The sequence below is a fragment of the Barbatula barbatula genome, assembly GCF_947034865.1.
Source record: "Barbatula barbatula genome assembly, chromosome: 3".
Taxonomy (NCBI): domain Eukaryota; kingdom Metazoa; phylum Chordata; class Actinopteri; order Cypriniformes; family Nemacheilidae; genus Barbatula; species Barbatula barbatula.
Genome location: NC_136764.1, coordinates 18905796 through 18924612, shown reverse-complemented (window position 1 = coordinate 18924612; position 18817 = coordinate 18905796). Strand labels below are relative to the sequence as shown.

The following is an 18817-nucleotide window of genomic DNA, read 5'->3' as shown; positions in this document are numbered from 1 at the left end:
TTGTTTTGCAGTACTCACTCATAAGGAATATCTTCAGAAATTCCAAAAGGTTTGATGAAAATGGGTCATGTTACTTTGGCAATGACAGCTTGGACGGTAATACATATACTCACTAACATTGAAGCGGACCTAAACAACTTTTTTAAGCAAAATTATAAGAAAAACGACGAGCAGCTATCTTGGTACAAAAAACGACACAAGCCATTTTCAATGTGATTCCAAATACATTTCATTGTCATTCAAATGGTTGTGTTGTGTTAAGTTCTGCACTAAGGGAAAGACAATCGATTAAACTGAGATAAACACACTTGTCACAAAGAATCTAAACAAAGGGAAGTTAGTGTGATGAGATGCTTCTCTGAATGATCATGATAAGCATCCCTTTAGTTTCTTGGTCTAGTCAAATTTAGTCTCAAATCATTTCTTTCGCATGTTGTTTCAGATCCAATGCTTAAAGGGACAGTTCACACCAAAACTAAAATTCTGTGTTCCAAATCTGTATGAATGTGATGAACACTGAGAAATATATTTGGAAGAATGCTTGTAACCATCCCGTTTTTGGCGACCATTGACCATATTAAGCAAAATTGCAGTCAAAAGTGCCCCAGAACTGTTTGCTTTCCTACATTCATCAAAATATCTATCGTGTTCATCACAACAAAGACATTTAACAGATGATCAACTTGAGGGTGAGTACATTTTCATTTATTTGTCAATTATTCATGATGTGTTACGTTTTTATTTTAATAGCTCTTTCTCTACCACCTTTACGAAACAAAAATATATGGCAGGCCTACTAGAAAACACAGGCTAATGCAATAGGCTATATAAAATAATAAATGAGTATTGATATTTTTAATATATGAAAACGGAAATTATGTATAATTCAGGCCTATTCCTATCGTATTATTTCAAAACAATATCAATGTATTATTCTATTTTCAAACACATATGAATATATTAGTTAATAGCCTAGGAAAAATATATTTTCTTTGAATTTAGGCAGACAAGACGTAGGCCTACTGTTGCTCTTAAATCGTTTCCACCATTTCGTATTCAACAATTGCTAAAATAATTGGGCTGTTTCTGTGTTTACATGCACCATCTACACGAATGTTTCCAGTGCTTTTTGGTCATATAACTATCGCCGACTTTCATAAACACTGAACAGGTTATGCATTTCTATCCGTTTCAGGAGAAATGTTTCACTCGCATTGAGAAAACACTGGTGAGCATTTAGTTGAGCATGACACGTGACGTTAGATTAAGTGAAAAACATCATTGCTCTCTTAACGCCCTCTACTGGCCAGTCTCCAAATAACAGAACAAAGTTCAATGCACACGACAAGGAAACAAAGAGGTGTTGTAAATGGATTATTAAAAAGATATGCCAAAGATTCAAATAAAGTAAACACAAAATAACCTTTCAGAAATGAGGAAAGTCGTGTTATCAAGAGCAGCCTGTGAAGGTAAACATTCATTGGCTGCAGGTCTGTGCGTGTAACCGGGGCAGCAGACACTTCAGGTTTAATGTTTAATCTCTGCTTTCTTTACTTTATAAAGCCATTTTGTCCCAGACGTTCTCAGTGACAGTCTGCTGCTAACAAGGTGAGGCTTTTTATTCATTGTAGTGATGGAAGACATGTATTCAGGGATGATATTTCTAATATGTTTTACCGGATGAATGTTAAGATGAACAGTTCAACTTCTTTTCAGTTGATAATCGGACACGGTAGCTACTATAGACGGTTTCATCGGACGCACGTGCTAGCCAAAGTTAAAGTCCGACCTGTTTGGTTATAATATAACAATGTATCTTATATTTACTTTAAATAAATATTCAATCATAATCATTTGTTAATGTATATCAATTGTATTAAATTAATCAAAAACAACAGTTATTCATTCTCTCCCGGAAGTTAAGTTTGGGTACATAAGCCTACATAACGTTTGTTTTTGATGTTACTGCTGAAACGGTCCAAAAGCATGTGTACTTTAAAAGGAAAAAAATAACAATTAGCCATACTATACTACTATTTTCCTTGAATGGCCTGTTTTGCATAAAAGGTTCTGCAAAATGTGTAAATATCTTTGTCTATTTTTTAGTTTGTTGGATGTCCTCTAATGAGAAAAGTCAACGTTAGCAAGTCCATGATATTTTCATCCACCAAAGCAAAATGAAGGGCCTGAGCAGATCGGAGACATGTTCCGATGATGTCTCATCCTCACACAGTGAAGATTTCAACAAGGCACATGGCAAGGAGACTCCTTGTAAAAGCCAAGCTGACGACAGCTCCGAGGACCTGAGCGTCTCGCCTTATATATCGAGTCGTTTTTCAGCCAGGCAGAAGGACAAGGACGAAACAGAGAAGTCAAAGAAAAACATCTTCCTGAAACCTTGGGCTGGTCTGCTTAAGAAATGGGGAAAGGCTGATACTGAATCACAATCGTCCTACATAGGGGCCATTCAAATTCTGCCCAACGGGACACAGTGTAGTCCACCTGTTACTCCACTGCCAGACAGAAAACATTGGGATGGTCCCCAGAATGTTGCCTCTGATTCAGCAGGATGTATATATGATACTCTTGTTGAATCAGAACTGACCAGTATCCATCCTGCCGAATACTATGCTGAGAAGCTAGAGGTATACAAGTTAAAATACTCCTATTTAAAATCTTGGCCTGGTCTTTTAAGACTGCTCGCTGGCCTAGAAATTCTATTCGGAGGGATGGTATTTGCCTGTGTTTGTGCTAATATTCAGAGAGACAGTGAATGGTCAAACCTTCTCAGGCCATTGGGTGATATGCAAGGTTACCGATACAATGGACCCATGACACCCTTCGTGTTGGTAGTCGTTGGACTGGCATGGATGTTGACCATGATTCTTTTGGTTTTGGGGCTTACAATGTATTACCGAACTATCTTGCTGGATTCAAGATGGTGGCCTCTTACGGAGGCCGCAATGAATATAGTTATTTTTCTCCTGTACATGTCGGCTGGTATTGTTTATGTGAATGATCTGAATCGCGGTGGACTTTGCTTCATGACCATCGGTGTCAACCCCATCCTGTCTAACCTCTGTCGTGTAGAGGGGGGTCAGATGGCGGGAACAGCATTTATATTCATCAACATGCTCATGTACTTGATAAGTTTCCTGGTGTGTCTCAGAATGTGGAGGCATGAAGCTAACCGTCGAGAGAGGGAGGCTTTGACAAGCCAAACAAACAACCAGGGAAACCGTCAGGTAAATTTTCATAAATTTGAGCTTGTTTATGAATATACATTTCTATATTGTATTGTTTCTTAGTGTTATAAAAAATGATAATGTGGATCACAGGGTTTTGCTTCACATTTTATGCAGATCAAACAAATTAAATATTTTATTTTACCATTATGAATAAATTGTAAATCTCAGTTACAGCACCAGTCTCTGGAATCTACATCCAATATGGTCAGTTCCTCAAGATCCAAGAAAATTTCATTTAAAGATGAAATGAATCCAAGCTTTTTAAAAGAGAGCAAGCTGCCTGATGCCTCGGAGAGAGCACAAGCGCGGGAGATTTTAACTGGAGCTATTCCAATAGGACACATCCCTAAACCCAAAGTCATCGCTGACTATATCATGTTAGTTTTCTATGCGTATTTCCGGTCCAATAAATATATCTAGTATATTTGGGAGAAACAAACTGTACATAGCTTACATTGCTGAAGGCTCTAGTATTGTTTTTTCATCTGTATATTTTAAGTTGTCTTTTTAGTTTTTAGAGAACTGTGATATTAGAATGCACTTTAAAGGGATATTGTCTAGAGAATGTTTTCTAGTCATGTGTAGGTGTAATGCTGCCATTTCGTTCCTTAGATTCTAAAATGAGATTCTAAAAACATGTCAGTACAATATATCCTCCATAAGTGTTACTGTTGACGTGAAATTGGACAATGGATTATTTTTATTGTTTATTTGATAGAAAGTATCCTGAAATCCATTCAGTGGAAGACAGAGAGCAATACAAAGCGGTCTTCAATGACCAGTACCAAGAGTACAAAGAACTACACAGAGAGATCACAGCCACTTTAATGAAGTTTCAAGAATTGGACAACACAATGAGTCAACTCTTCAATAACCCGAGCAACACTGCGGTGAGAAATAATATTGTGGATTTCCTCTGTATTCATTTTAAAAGATAATTTAACAAAAGATTGTAAACAGGTGTTTAACTATTTTTTAAACGTGTTTATGTTTGATTAGGAGCGTAAGAGGATCAAAAGCTTATTGAGAACTTATGAAGAAAAAAAGAATGTAAGTTATTTTGTTCTAAATGGTTGGATAGTGTGTCGTACAAGAAAAATGTCATACATGAAAAACTAAATATTTTATGTTGTTTATTTTGTATCTTCTTATATCCAAGGATTCATACTTTCTGGAGAAGAAGGAACGGTGTGAATATCTAAAAGCAAAACTAAGCCACATCAAGATGAGGATTCATAATTTTGACCAGAATTTCTCTGCAAAGGACAGAAATTAACAGAAAATTCAACAATTATATTTAGCAATAATTATAGTTTTACAAATTACACAATATTAATTTAGTTTTTCAAACCAATCCATACATTTATATATAGCAATACTTTTATGTACAGAATTTCAGTATAGTGTCTCTCATTCTCTTTTATTTTATTAATTGATTTTTTTAAGGAAATTCAAAAAGAAAACCCTTCCTACAAATGGAACATCACAAAACTCAACATTATAAACAGGGAATGTGTACAAATACTAGTTCAACATCTACTGGGAAACACCCCAGATGTTGTAGCTTTAGACTGACGATAACAATCATTAATCCAACTTCTTGAACTTGCGACCCAGGAGCCATTAAGAAGAACTGTGTCGATAGGGTTTTCGGTTTCAGGCCCAGCTCTTCCACGCAAGTCACTGTGTGCACAAGCACAGTCTCGGGTATTCACATCGAACGGACAGCTCAGACGTTGAACCTTACTTAACGGGAAACTATCAAGCTTCAAAAAGCTGTACCACGTAAAACAAGGATAATAACCGGGACTTGTCTTTATGGTAAGTTACATGATGTTTTGATTGTATCAAATATTGACTAAAGTTGACAGACCTTTCAAAATGACATCAGTGCAATTTGTAAGCACTAAAACTACTTCGTAAACTGTATTTTCCCTTTCAAACCATGACAATTAAATTGCAGTTGTCAGATCTTTTAGAATCAAACAAATCTCAAACATTATTGTTTAAAAGTTGAAAAACAGCTTTGTTGAAAAATGTGTTATAATTTCAACAGCGACAAAACCGTGCTCTACTCTGCCTTTGGTTCAAAAGAATAATCCTGTTTTTATTCTTGAATTCCTGTCCTTTAAACGTGCACCTGTGAGTCTGTTCTAAGCTGTCAAGGTTGATTTTCAGCTCTTGCATTATTTATTCACTCTATTCAAGTTACCACAGGTGTGCAGCTCAACCTCTCTGACCCACATCATAATTAACTGAAAGGATAAGAGTAATAAAAACATTCCTGTCTTTTATACACATGCAATGTCTTTATGTACCATATGGAGTAAGCAACAGTAACGTGAGGAAGAGTGTGTATAGTGGAAATCTTCATTCGCTGTATCAGCTCATGTTTCTCTGAATTATTAAGACCATCTCATCTGAATTGCACCAGAATGATGTTTAGAGCTGGAGAGCACTTACCTCCAGAGTGAGAATGCTGTCTGTGCTATTCGGAGTGCTTCGGTGTGTTCAGTCTTATACATGAATGACGAATCTGAGATTGAACAGGAACAGAAGGCTAAATACAGGCGTTTAATCGCCTATTATAAATAATTGAGAAAATATGAGAGTAGGAATGCAGTGAATGGCTTGCTGTGACCTCAGTGCAGTTTCAAGCAATAATCTGTCTCAATGGGGTCATAATCACTCTTGAGAAAGTGCTAAAAGTGTCTGCTCAAACAAATGCCATCATTTCAAACATTACTAAATGAGGCAGTTGGATTGATTAATGGGAATAGTCATTGATCTTTGCCTTGATCTAATCTCTTTCAGATTCGCGGTTGAATCATGTATGACAGCCCACCTCAATACAGCCCGCACTACATCGATCCATCAAACATCTACACATCCAGAAGTTTCTACTCACAAAGGAGCGACTATGGCTTATACTCTCCAGTGCCTGACGCTCCTCAGGTGGAAGGAAAACCTCAGCACTTCTACAGATGGTTCTCACCCCCCGGCATTGTGAAAACTATGGAGGGATTGACCGCGCTGCTCTGTTTTGTTATTTTCGCCTGTGTAGCATCCACTCTAGTTTGGGACATGCATGGCTTCGAGGGCAGCCTGGGGGCTTACCTTGCTGGATCCGGGGGCTTTGGCACGGGCGTTGGATCTGGTTACTACGGAGGAACTTATGGCTATCAAAGTTCTTATATGACACCATATTCGGCTAAATCGGCCATGATCTCAATGGCAGCCATTAACTTTGTCATATCATTGACCATCCTAGTGGTCAGTTTTTCTAAGATACGATGCGTTCGTGGCAAAACGTTTTATCTGACAGTTTTGGTGGTGGATGTGGTTTTAGCTGTTCTTCAGTGTGTAATAGACATCATTTTTGTGATAGGGGTTAATCCAACAGCACAAAGTTCACAAAGCGTTTTATACAATCCGATCCTGATGATGTGTCAGACGTCATTAGGGACACCCAGCATCAGTGCCGGAGTAGGCTCAGGCTTTCCCGGAGCATACCCTTCATTTAATCGATATCTCTATCACTACTGCTTTATGGATCCTGAGGAGGTCAGTATGTAAAGAAATAAATCTCACTTCTAACATGTTCCACACATGTGGTGTCATTGTAATATTAAAGAGATTTTATCTTACCCGCAGGCTGTGGCACTGGTTTGTGGGCTTTTCGTCATGGTTGCTCTGGTAGTGGCGGCCTGGTTTGCATACAAGACTCGAAGCAAAATGTGGCGTCATGGTAAGACTAATATCTACTGGGAGGAGCCACCTATCCTCAGAACAGTAAGGAGCCAGAACACACAAGACTGGGTGAGTTCATAAATGCCAGCTCATTGATTCATTTGGATTAGAGAATTCCTGATTCTGAAATATTTTTAGGCTTCTTTGTGATTACAGTATTTAATGATGTAAAACAGTTTCACGGATTATTTGGATAACATTTGGATCAAATTTGGTTCAGAGGATTTGGGTCCTGTTTTAGGATTATAGATTATATAGTGTCTTGTTTTAGTATAGCGAACCACAGCTTGGGATCAATTTACCTTAAACTTGCATGCAACCTAAACATTCACCAGAAGATGAATCTAAAGCATATTGCTGCTGTCCTTCTAAAACCTGGTATTTCCATATTTCATGATTTATTGGCATAAATTATTATTATTAGTCATCCTTTTTTATTTGTCACTGGGTTTAGCAAATATATAGCCAATAAAAAGTATGAAAAAGGATTGTAATTTTATACAACACAGTATAATATTTTAAAAAGTACATTGTTTTTTATTATTTCCAGAAGAACAGCAAATTTGGACATACAATGTTAAAAAATCAGCAACGATATGATGTTTACAGCATTTTATAATGGATCTTGCATTTTAAGTTTTATATTGCATTAGCAACTATTAACTGTATAGAGTATCATATAAAGACAATTCATACAATTTTTGTTTTCTAGTACAAATATAAAAGAAAATCTTAAATAAAGAAACATTTACTTGATAAGGAAATTAACGTAAAAAGTAAGTGAATTTATAAAACCTGCAAAATGTTAGTTAACACATATATACCATACATGTGTACAAACAAAAATTCAGATAACAAACTGTTAATAATATATTCATTTATACTATTATTATTTATATTTATAATATAAAAAGCATAAGATAGATTTATCTTCGTTGTTAGTTTTTCTTCTAAATGTATACTGTCACACAATTTGCACTGCATATGGAGTACTACTTTTAAATATGTGGCAATATTTTTTCAAAAGACACACCCAGGTTCACTCCGGGTATTCATTAACTAGGGAATTACGTGTCTGAAATCAGTTGTTTGACAAACAGAACATGGACATATTTTAAAAGAGCTTTACCATAACAATACTGATACAGTGAATTGGAATTGTTGGGCAAATTCTTTTTATCTTAAACATGCTGCTAGTTCAGTAAAACCAGTGCTATGATCTGTATTGTGTTTCTGAGTGTTAATTATTCACTTATGTACTTTATATTGAAACTGAATAATGACCGGTCAGCAACCTGGACCCGTTGAACAGGCAAAGACAACCGTTTCAATTACTGAATATTTGATACATCCCATTCGCTGTTGTTTATTTAAAGAAACAGATGGCAGCTGTGGAAAAAATGGCTGCATGGATGCATGCTTGCTTTAGCGTTAGGTTTCTGGTAGGCTTCTGCTCATTACTTGTAAGAAATATCATCTGGTGCAATTATCAGAATAAATGCACAAAATATTTTCATACAGATATAAAACACAATCAATTTAATATACATTCTAAACAACAGTTTGTTTTGTAATGATGTGGTGTAAAAGAAACTTCAGGAAAGCTAGTTATATGGTGCTCATTGAGTTTATTTTATAGTGAGCTACTTCAGAATTCTTGGAATATGATGCGACTTTCCTGGAAATGTTATTAATCAGCAGCATGTTGTTGTTATGACAATACGCTCAGGTTTTTTTTAACAGGCAGCACCGTGTGCAGCTGTCATCAAGTGTGTTTCCTAAAGCAGAAATAATTTCGCTTTGTTTGAGGAAATTGGCCATGTTTGTGTGGATGGGATAATTGTGTTGTGAAAGATTTATTATATCTCGGTGCATTGCGTCACGCAAAGTGTCTAAAGTGGTCTCTTAGGGTCTTAAGATACAGTATTGTTCAGAGATATCTGTAATGGTATCTCTAATTGTTCCCCGGTCTGGTATTCACATTCAGGATGATCATTGTGCATGTAATTGTTTTTGAGGGGCCATCAGTGGTAGTTCTGGCCCACTACCCTAGCCAAAATAAGACATGGACATGGATGTTTTTAACAACTTGTTTGTTTACATGGCATATACACTACAGTGCACATAGAGTAACATTTTAGTTTTTTTGGACTAAATTAAGACATGAATGTTTAATTTTGCCTGAACATTTTAGAGCTTTTTACACTCTAGAATGACTGAATAACTTTATTATCCAAAAAAAGTTAAGTGCAAGATGTTTTTGTTCCCATTAGTAAGTAGCTGTACTTCTCTCAATAACGGCAGTTTGTTGTGTCATTCAGCAGCATTCTGTGAATTTTACGCAAATCAATTAACATGTTGTTCTGTGGTCTTTTGGTTTCAACACTTTTTCACAATATGTTCCAGAGAAGCACCCAATACACCCCCACTGTGGTTTTATCAGAGAAGGCTACCCCTAATATGAAAGCAGAGAACAGCTTTACTTCCTACACTGAAGGAACAGTAAGCGTGCACAGCGAGGGAGCATACAAAAGTGATGTGTGAGTACAGTCTCATTTCTGAACAAGAACTTTATTGCTAAAACAAACGTTGACTTCGTATTATAGATTTGTTTTCTTTTCAAGGTGTTCTGAAAATTCAAAAGGATGCTCCCCAGAACCGCTGTACCAGAATCAATGGATGAGCTCCAGTCCTGTGGAGGAATTTGAAGTCCAGAGTACCTCGGCACAGAAGCCGGACACTTACGAAGTTCAAGATGTTCTCTGTGAGACAGGTTACACAACTGGAGGAGAATCAGCGAATGAATTTGAAACACATCAGTTGGAGGAGTGAGTTTTCATTATTCATTATTTTTCAATACTTTCTTCAGTGGCTCAAAGTTGTGCTGCTCAAAATCAGCTACATTTATGAAGAAAATTCAAGGTATTATTAGCGATTCTTTTGCTATAGCTCTTATTCAGAAATAACGACAGATGAACAGCGCAGACAGTACAAAAAACAGTTTGATGCAGCACTCGCTGTGTACAAGAATCTGTGTGCGGAGATGGATGACATCAGTGACCAAATCAATAGGCTGAGCCGAGAGTTAGACACTCTTCATGAAGAGTCCACTAAATTCCAGGTAGGCAGTAAGAAATCTGTATTAGTGTATTTTATAGCAAAACTTAACATTGGCATGAATGCAAATTGGAATAGTGTTATAGTCCAATAGCACATAGTTATCCATGTAGATTATATTCTAGTTTTATGGAATACTCTTTCCGTCACAGGCTGTGGCTGACGAATATAATCGACTTAAGGATCTAAAGAGGGTACGTAAAATCTTTTACAGATTGTTGGCCCTCTGAATAATGCAAACATTTATTTAGTAATGTATATTTTTTTTGTCCATGGGTCACTAATATTCTTTTTCCTTCTTTAGTCTCCAGAATACCAAACTAAGAAGCACCAGTGTAAGAAACTAAGACAAGAACTGTTTCATATCAAACAACTGGTCAAAAACTATGACAAAGGGCCTAGGAGAGAGAAGGCTTACGCTGCCGATGAGCAGGATTTCTTTGTGTAAAACGTATATAGCACTTTTTCCTCAGCTAAATGCTTTCTTAAATGGTTTAAAGTGAGTTTTGTAAATAGTTACTGTAAATTGTTAATATTCTCCTGTGTAGTACAAGCATGCGTAAAAAATGGCCTTTGCTGTTGTAATAAAGTTTCTCCAAACCAACTGAATGCAAACTAATTTTTCCTTACATTTAAAAGTGTGTGAACAAATAATTGCTCAAGTATAAGTCAATGTATGATAGTTTTGTTTAATCAAGCTGTCATACACAAATATTTAAAAAGACAAAGATATTAAAATGAAAACTGTACACATTGCATGTTTTGATTTGTGTATATTAGACCGTCTATGTTTCAAGGCCTAAATATGAGGTAATATTAGTCATGTATGCTAAGGCTAGAAAAATTACATCTCACAACAAGAGCCAATGCCACATGCTGTCAACTGTGCTCCCTAGAGCAGTGCTCCACACATGACAAAACAGCATTCATAACAAACATAACAGACAGGTATATCCAATCATTCCTCTTTAGTGTGAAATGAGCAGCTCAGGTGTGTTGCACTTTAAAATTAATACAGCCACGAATGCCAGATCATCCATTATAACAGAGGTATTTTTTCTTGGTCAACATAGATAAGTTTGACGTCATTACCAGTTTTTCTTAACTGGTGTAGGTCTAAAAAATAAGGAACAAAACAAACAGAAGAATACAAACCATGCATAATCAGCTGTAAGACACACAATCGTCAGTATGTGGATGAACACCACATCCATGTAGAAAAAGTTCACTGGTTTCACATCTGAAAAATACAATTACTTCATTTTGCCATTCATTTATAACATCTTAAATGCAGAATGTGCGGTGGATGAAAAATCTGAATCAATGCTGAAGAGGTACGTCTGCAGCAGACTTCTGTCTTGAGTCAACAAAGTAGAACAAATAAAGTCATGAATTTGCCAAATGGTTAATAAAAAAGCATTTCCCTCCAAACTTCAATCTTTGTTTAAAGAACACAATATGATTGATCGGGTAAATGCCTAAAGTTCAATTCTGTTTCAGATTGGATGGAATGCGTTTACACTCTCTGGTAATCCTAGACACAAACCTCCGCGCGAGTGACTTTGATAACTCATGTTCAAACTTCACAGACTGAACTCATTACAAAACTGTCCCTGGTATCTCACCCTCAACTGCCAAAACGTTTGACATAAACAAATTTTCAAGAATGGTTTTGGGCATCATAAACGAATGATTCCTAAGTATGACCCTGTTGAATAACACAGCCAATATTGGATGTGAATGCGTGACTAAAAAAAACTCAAAGTCAGAGAAAGAAAGATCCCCAGTAGTTTGTCAAAAGTACTGCTCTGTTATCGTGTCTGATGATTATTGTCCTGGAACATAGGGCCAACTAATGGAGCTCCCAGAGAGCTGCATGTCACGGATAAGCGTCTCGATGGGTGTTTTCCCTACAAGCCTCATGAAGAAGAGCTGAGAGATGAGGTTGGCGGGTACAGCCCTCAGAGCGGGCAGTCGCAATAGCAGCCGCCCAAAGCGCTGGGGCTGCCCCGGATACTGCATGCGCTCGTACTCCGTCAGGGCCACTTGAGCTTTTTCCTGTAGGCTTTCGACATGAGCTGGGTCTGTAAGTCCACAAGCATCTAAAAACAAATACAGAGACAAAAGTGCCCAATATTATTTACAAGGACCTACAGTTCTACCAGCATAAAATGGCACTAGCAACAAGATCAGGGGTTTAACTACAAAACTAAATCTAAAATATGTGAGTGATTTAAAAATGTATCACTCACATCTTATCCAGTAGAGGATGCTAGTATTAAAATCACACATAAAAAAAGTACTTCAGTGGACCCACCTGGTGAGAAGAGAGCTATGGCCTTGAGACAGCTGTACTCTGCTGAATCCACCTGCAGACGGGTCAGCTTCTCCACTTGGTCCTGGAAAACACGCACCTGGTCCATGAAGGACACCACCCTCTCGGCTGACATAGGAGAGGAGTGAAAGCCTGCTGCGGCCAGCAGCGGAGCCATGTGCAGCGGCAGGGCAGATTGGGCTGCGTTTAGAATAAACAGTTCGCTCCAGCTGAGCCGCAGCAGGGCCACCTGCTCAGACACGGGCAGTTCAGGAAAGTAAGGAATGTTTCTGGCCCATTCAATGATGCTGAAGAGAAGTCTGGCCGCCAGCTCGCAGATGCTGTCGATGCCCATGGAGGATCCGCTGCTGCCTCCCTGCATCTGTTGGCTGTATTGATGGGTGTAGCGGCTGTTGGGGTAGGGCTCTGCCCGCAGAAGCTGTGAGATGAGCTCCGAGACCGGCTGCCCGTTGTAGAACTCGTTCACGCCGCTTCCGGCGTTACCGCCCACTGGAGTTGTGGATGGGCTGAGGTTGGAATGCGACGGAGGGATGCGTCCGCGCTGAACTGCTAAAGGGAGAGAGGGAAGAGAGAGGCAATGTTATGATGGATAGATGAGCCCAGTGTCATATGTAACCCACAGCATGGGACATCTGTCTGACTCACCCTAAGGATTAGAAACAACTTATTCCTGATTACAGGAATTACAGATGACAGGGAGGAACGAAAACTACTTTTGCAGGAAATGTTCTTGATAACATCCAATTAAGACTTTCAGAATAATGATAAAAAAATTCTGATATGTAGACATTTTAATGCAGAAATTTTCAATTAAGTGTTTTTTGTGTGAATTGGACATAGCCTTGAATGTCATGTGGTGCAACGGCAATTTATCTTAAAATCCATTTCTTTGACATGCTTAATTTTTTGAAAAATCTTTAGTATTTTAAGTGTTTAGAAACAAAGTATTTGCATTTCTTAGAGTTTTGGTAATCGTCTCATATTTTTGTTGTATAATTATGTCTTATTTTCCCTGACAATTTAATAGAATTTAAAAATACCATTCACTTAAACAACATACTGTATCAGAGATTCATATTTCAGCCACAACCTTTTGAAATATTATTTTTAATTTAATACAATTGGTTGCACCACATAAGTGGACGTTATACGTCATTGACCCATATATTATTACAAATATTGCACATACATAAGCGCAGTTGTGTTTTCCTATCATTTGATCACGGAGTGAAATATGACCATTACATATTCTAGATAGGTTCCTAACGTTTTTCTAAACTGAAAAGGGTCCTTTCAGCTGTTTATGAAGCGAATGGATATTTACCCTCTTTTCTCATCCCCACTCTGAAACACTTCTTTAAACGGCAGTATTGACACTGGTTCCGATGATGTTGGTCAATCTGGCAGTCTCGGTTTGATCTGAGAAAGACACCAAAATTGGTTGCAATATCCAGCTTCTCAAAGAAAACAAAACACACTCCTCTAACATGCACCCAAACACAGTAGCAAATCTTTCTCATTACCTGCAGGTGTAATTGAGGTTCCGTCGGACGCTCCTCTTGAAGAAGCTCTTGCAGCCCTCACATGTAAAAACGCCATAGTGCTTTCCACTGGACTTGTCACCGCACACCACGCAGTCCACCACACAGCCTTTTTCATCGTCCCCTGCCTCCATGTCGCTGCCACCACCTTGCTGTGACCCGTCATCCTCATCTCCCCTCAGGTAACCCTTGTCACCAAGTCCATTAGTATCCCCATTGGGATCTCCCCAGCCCCCTCTCACCATGGCCATCGCTTAGTTATCAGCACAACTAAGAAAAAAAGTCCCCAAATGCTGCTGCGGTGACGGCAATTTCGTTAAGTTATGAAGTTATGAAAAATGTATGAAGGCCTCTAGATCGGATAAATGTCTGTGGTCTCTTTTGACACATGGATGCTCAGACGCAAGTCCGAGTCAGTCAACTTTAGTTTTGCGGCAGTGGCCTGTGCATTCTGTTCCGCCTTCTCGACTGATCATATTCACATTTTGGTGCAACTTTAACCGTACCTTTGAAAATGTCTCATTCAGACATTATAACTCGAAAGGGTTTCCGATCGAATCAAGAACCTGCGAAAGAAGAAAAGTCACTCATCACTCTTGAAATCTGTTACTAACAAGCACATCATCATTCTGTATCATAAATGCACGCTTTTTTTCACGGAGGCTAACTTTTGTTGACTTCTTCGGTTATCAGAGAATTGACAGAAACGCCAGACCTTTACAGTGCGTGGTCAAAGAAATAACGAGCAAATGATGATGACACAAACAAAAATGACTTAAAGCGAACTTTAAATGGCATTACTGTAAAAACCCGTCTGCTTGCGATATACTAACTTATTTGTTCAAGGAAGTGCCATCTGTGTTTGTTGTGAAATGAGGGCAGACTTTTGGAGTCGCTGTAACAGTTAACGTGGCGCTGTATAAAATAAGAGCGAATCGATAACGACACGAGTGAAGCATTAACGCAACGTCGCGTTTGCGGTTCATACGTGCTCGCGGGTTAAAGCCCCATTTCGTGTTTTTTACGAGCGCCAGAAAGAACCATGCGGCCTAACCTCCAGCGATCTGACTCGAGCAGGGGGAGGGGTGGAGCCATAGCTTTAGCCACATACCTCTCTACCGACTTCGGCAAACACTCTGTCTTTGCTAGACGTTACCGCGCCGAGACGTAAACTAGCGTAGGGTACGTGGTTCCGCGGCTCGTGGAAATATAATTTAAATTGCATACCTGCTCGAAAAAGTGCACAAGTCGCGCGGGCTCGAAGAGGACAAGAGATCGCGCGAGTCAGTGTCCAGTAGAGCGCGCGCGCCGCGTGCCTGTGAGGGCGCGTGTATGTGCGTGCGGGTAAGGGGGCGCGTAGGGATTTGACACAGCTATTCAAGCCCGCGGTTGCCATGGTATCCACTGCCTTATTTGGACAAAGAAGTCAAAGTGCAGCGAGGGCTGCTCTGTTGGGCACACAGAAAAGAGAATGTGGTGTTTTGCTCCGGAGAGATCAGTGACCCCAGGCGTGCTTCAAAGAACTGCAAAAATGCCTACATGACGCCAAACCCACACAAGAAAAAAAGCTTTAGTCTGCAGTCATGCATAATCGCTTTTTTAGCTTTATTCTTTAATAATATAGGCTACATTGGACATTACGTGTGTGAGTTTGTAGAAAACGCGTTGCTGTCCACGCAATCAAAAAACTATTTTAATAGCAGGAAAAATAACAGTGAACTATCTAAACATAGATCGTGAGTGATCACAATTTATGTAGAATGTGGTCACAGGGCAGGAAACACATTGAGAATAAATAATTTTTAAAGAAATAAAAAAGACACTTTGACATTTCATATCAAACAATGACGGTGAGCTTCACGGGGTCATAGGATCACAGCTTTTTTCCTTCATACGAGGAATGACTAATATATTTCTTCCTTTTTCGCACAATGAGAAAATCCTCATATACATCTTGCTGTTGATACATGACATACCTGTCTCTCCTTTCGAGATTTAGATCTTGGCTACATAAATTATTCAACAGAACATGAATTTACTCAGGAGAAAAACAATTTATTCGCTCTCAGTTTTATCTCCATCTGCCTCCACTTCCTTCTCAAACTGCGCCTGTTTGAAGTCACATTCTCACATATTCTTAATAGAATAAAACAGTGCTTTGCTGCTCAAGATATCAATATAAAATCTAACCATAATATAAAACCTGTTAAAAATGGATGTGCCGAAGCATTGCAGTGCTTATTTTATTACCTTGTAATTCAAGGTTTGGTTATTTTGAGGCCACTGTTTTGGATGCACGTGCACCGCTTTTTTCAACTAAACTGAAAGTGTGAGAGAGAGAGAGAGAGAGAGAGAGAGAGAGAGAGAGAGAGAGAGAGATTACACAAAAGAAGAGTGTATGAAAGAGTGCACGTGTGATGTGCACTGTACAGGGAAACGAGTTTGTTTGACCCTTTGACCCCGGGTTTCAGGAATGTGTTTGATCTTTATTATGAGATGTGAGGTGTTCTGAAATAATGTTGTTATCAAATTAATGTCTTTATAACAATGTTATTACTATAGAGGCTTTACAGAAAACAATCAGTAAAAGAAAATTATGCCAAAGTATAATTAGCTGCAAGTATCCTGCAAGCATATTTTCTTTAGGATTCTAGTAGATTCTGTGGCAAGTACACTACCGGTTACTCTAGAGTAAAATATTTTTAAAGGGTTTGATCCAAAAATGTAAGTTTAAGTATCTGAAAAAACATATATTTGAAAACATTTTTAGACAGAAGGGCGATTCCGTGAAAATGTCAACCTTACCATGAAAAAAATACGTTTTTACCAACGGTTTTACTATGGTAACACAGCACAGATATTAACATTTGGTGGTTCAAATGCGAGATCTCTCTTCAAATTTGTAAAGCATTTATAAAATTTTTAGTGCATGATTTTTCATAAGTGCCATTTTCAGGATTTTCAGATCCATAACGCTACAAATTCCTTAAAAATGGACACATGAAAGTAACATAAAAGTAACTTTTTTATGTTCAATAAAGAGGCTATTCTCTATTAACTGGATATTATTGCTTCAGGATTGTGCATGTTATTTAACAGAAATCCTACAAAGTTTGTTGTCTCCCAAAAACTGCGTCCTCTTTTTGTCACATCCATGTCGCATGTTTATTTCCATTTTTTAAAATAGAAAATGTGTTCATAGACTGACATTTTTTTATGTTTAGAGTCTATCAACAAGAGTTTAGTAAAATATAAACAGATGGTTCAATATATTCATAACAAATTCATTCTCTGTTGGAACTGCCCAGAATTAATTTAATTATTAATAATTATATATTTCCATAATAAAACAAACATTTTATTATTTTATTTGTTTTTGAAATAGATTACTTTGACGATAAAATGGCAAGAAAATATTTGTGCAAATTCTAGGTGATACATTGAAAATGATCATAATATGCTTTGATTAATTTGAGATTTTTTAATTCACATCATAATACCCAAACTTGAATTTATTGTTTCATTGTTTTGTGGAATTTTCTTTTATTCTTAAATCTGTTATTTTAAAGTTAAAGTTAATATGTTAAAATATGTATTTTTTATTATATCTATTATTAACATATTTAACATAATATTTTGTGAGCTGTACATTTGTCCAAAATTGTATTGTACATTGTATGTCCAAAATGAGCAATTCATGGACAATGCAGAGCAATGATGTTTCCAAGAAATATTCCCATCTAGTGGTGAGTTTTCAGCTGTCAGCTGAAATGGTTATGTAACATTTAAAAAAATGTACAATTCTGTCTCTTATGAAAATGTATATACAGAGACACCCTGAAGTTTTAATGACAACATATTTCAGATAGAATCAGTCAAAGGGCATTTCAATGAATGCATTTCAGATGTTTGAATGCATATTTTTAGCCTCTTAGTTAAAGTTACTGTTAGTGACAATTAAAGCAAGTCTTGTTGGTGCATGACAGAAACCCAGAAGTGAAAACCCATAAGTCCATAGGCTGTTAGGTGGTCCATGAAAAACCTTGGCTGTAATTTATATAAGCTTTAAATACATAGACATGCAAACATGTCATATTTGAGTCTACATCTAAATTAAAAGGCACCAACTTCAGTCATTTGAAATTGTACGATACAACTTAACAATGTCATTTGTCAAACATGATTTTATTCAATATTTTCACTTATTAAATTAAGTTATTTCACAAGTCAAGTTAGGTTTTGCCAGTTCAATTGCTTAATATAAATGCGAAAATGTTAACGTTAATGACGTAATGCGCACTTTAATTGGCAAACCGGAAAGCATTTGTGATACACTGTGTGAACACAGTCTTGTTAGATGATAATTTTAACATCAGACGTATTTTAGAAACAGATAAACAGGACGATTAGTTCTTGATAATGTAAGCAAATGCATATACATCTGTGTTTATTGGTGATTTCCTTCATTTGTTCAGTAGTTTACTTAAGAAGTGTCCCGACAGTACCTTTTCGGTTTGTCATTCTGAGACACAGCTATGAATTACTGCTTCCTCTTGGAATCGGGCTGGCACATCAACAATTCCTGGCAGGAAAGCCAAACGCTTTCATTATATTCTCTGACGATCATATATCAGGAGAATAGCCATATTTAATTCACAACTTTACAAACACATTTACAATTTTACGGTATAAAACATCAACGTTTGGGGTTGTTGAGATGATATTTCAAGTAAAACTTAAAAATGCTTCGGTCAAGTGTAATGTTTAATTAAAGGCAAACAAACCACACCCTTATCCAAACTACATCAGGAAGAATTTTAGACACC

At 37.4% G+C, this 18817-nt stretch overlaps 3 protein-coding genes across 5 annotated transcripts; 2 read left to right on the top strand and 1 right to left on the bottom strand.

The window, feature by feature from the left end:
• Window positions 1-1319: 1319 nt before the first annotated feature.
• Window positions 1320-4548, top strand: LOC306892109 (MARVEL domain-containing protein 2-like). Of its 2 annotated transcripts, XM_079452942.1 has the most exons (7): window positions 1320-1469; window positions 1564-1608; window positions 2107-3245; window positions 3417-3625; window positions 3967-4138; window positions 4248-4298; window positions 4408-4548. In XM_079452942.1, exons 3-7 carry the CDS (start codon window positions 2178-2180, stop codon window positions 4522-4524), a joined length of 1617 nt encoding a protein of 538 aa, XP_079309068.1. In that variant the 5' UTR covers window positions 1320-1469; window positions 1564-1608; window positions 2107-2177; the 3' UTR covers window positions 4525-4548. The 2 variants fall into 2 exon arrangements, with proteins under 2 accessions (XP_079309068.1, XP_079309069.1); XM_079452943.1 differs by having other exon boundaries at window positions 1469-1608.
• A 106-nt stretch (window positions 4549-4654) lies between these two features.
• On the top strand, window positions 4655-10864 carry LOC306892110 (occludin). Its single transcript, XM_079452944.1, has 8 exons — window positions 4655-5069; window positions 6063-6812; window positions 6903-7067; window positions 9405-9538; window positions 9623-9826; window positions 9948-10119; window positions 10268-10309; window positions 10420-10864. The coding sequence occupies exons 2-8, from the start codon at window positions 6078-6080 to the stop codon at window positions 10561-10563; spliced, it is 1596 nt and encodes a 531-aa protein (XP_079309070.1). The 5' UTR covers window positions 4655-5069; window positions 6063-6077; the 3' UTR covers window positions 10564-10864.
• nr2f6a (nuclear receptor subfamily 2, group F, member 6a) lies at window positions 10781-15343 on the bottom strand. Of its 2 annotated transcripts, none has more exons than XM_079452945.1 (5): window positions 15219-15331; window positions 13974-14557; window positions 13775-13869; window positions 12433-12999; window positions 10781-12217 (listed from the first exon to the last, which is right to left on the bottom strand). In XM_079452945.1, exons 2-5 carry the CDS (start codon window positions 14240-14242, stop codon window positions 11943-11945), a joined length of 1206 nt encoding a protein of 401 aa, XP_079309071.1. In that variant the 5' UTR covers window positions 14243-14557; window positions 15219-15331; the 3' UTR covers window positions 10781-11942. The 2 variants fall into 2 exon arrangements, with proteins under 2 accessions (XP_079309071.1, XP_079309072.1); XM_079452946.1 differs by having other exon boundaries at window positions 10783-12217; window positions 12433-12996; window positions 15219-15343.
• Window positions 15344-18817: the final 3474 nt, after the last annotated feature.

Coding starts and splice junctions, on each gene's coding strand:
- LOC306892109 (XM_079452942.1), top strand. CDS start 2,178: ATGAAGGGCCTGAGCAGATCGGAGACATGTTCCGATGATGTCTCATCC. Junction 3,626..3,966: donor GTCATCGCTGACTATATCAT/GTTAGTTTTCTA, acceptor TTTATTTGATAG/AAAGTATCCTGAAATCCATT. Junction 4,139..4,247: donor ATAACCCGAGCAACACTGCG/GTGAGAAATAAT, acceptor ATGTTTGATTAG/GAGCGTAAGAGGATCAAAAG.
- LOC306892110 (XM_079452944.1), top strand. CDS start 6,078: ATGTATGACAGCCCACCTCAATACAGCCCGCACTACATCGATCCATCA. Junction 7,068..9,404: donor GCCAGAACACACAAGACTGG/GTGAGTTCATAA, acceptor AATATGTTCCAG/AGAAGCACCCAATACACCCC. Junction 10,120..10,267: donor AAGAGTCCACTAAATTCCAG/GTAGGCAGTAAG, acceptor TTTCCGTCACAG/GCTGTGGCTGACGAATATAA.
- nr2f6a (XM_079452945.1), bottom strand. CDS start 14,242: ATGGCCATGGTGAGAGGGGGCTGGGGAGATCCCAATGGGGATACTAAT. Junction 13,870..13,973: donor AACCTCAATTACACCTGCAG/GTAATGAGAAAG, acceptor TGTCTTTCTCAG/ATCAAACCGAGACTGCCAGA. Junction 13,000..13,774: donor AGTGGGGATGAGAAAAGAGG/GTAAATATCCAT, acceptor CTCTCCCTTTAG/CAGTTCAGCGCGGACGCATC.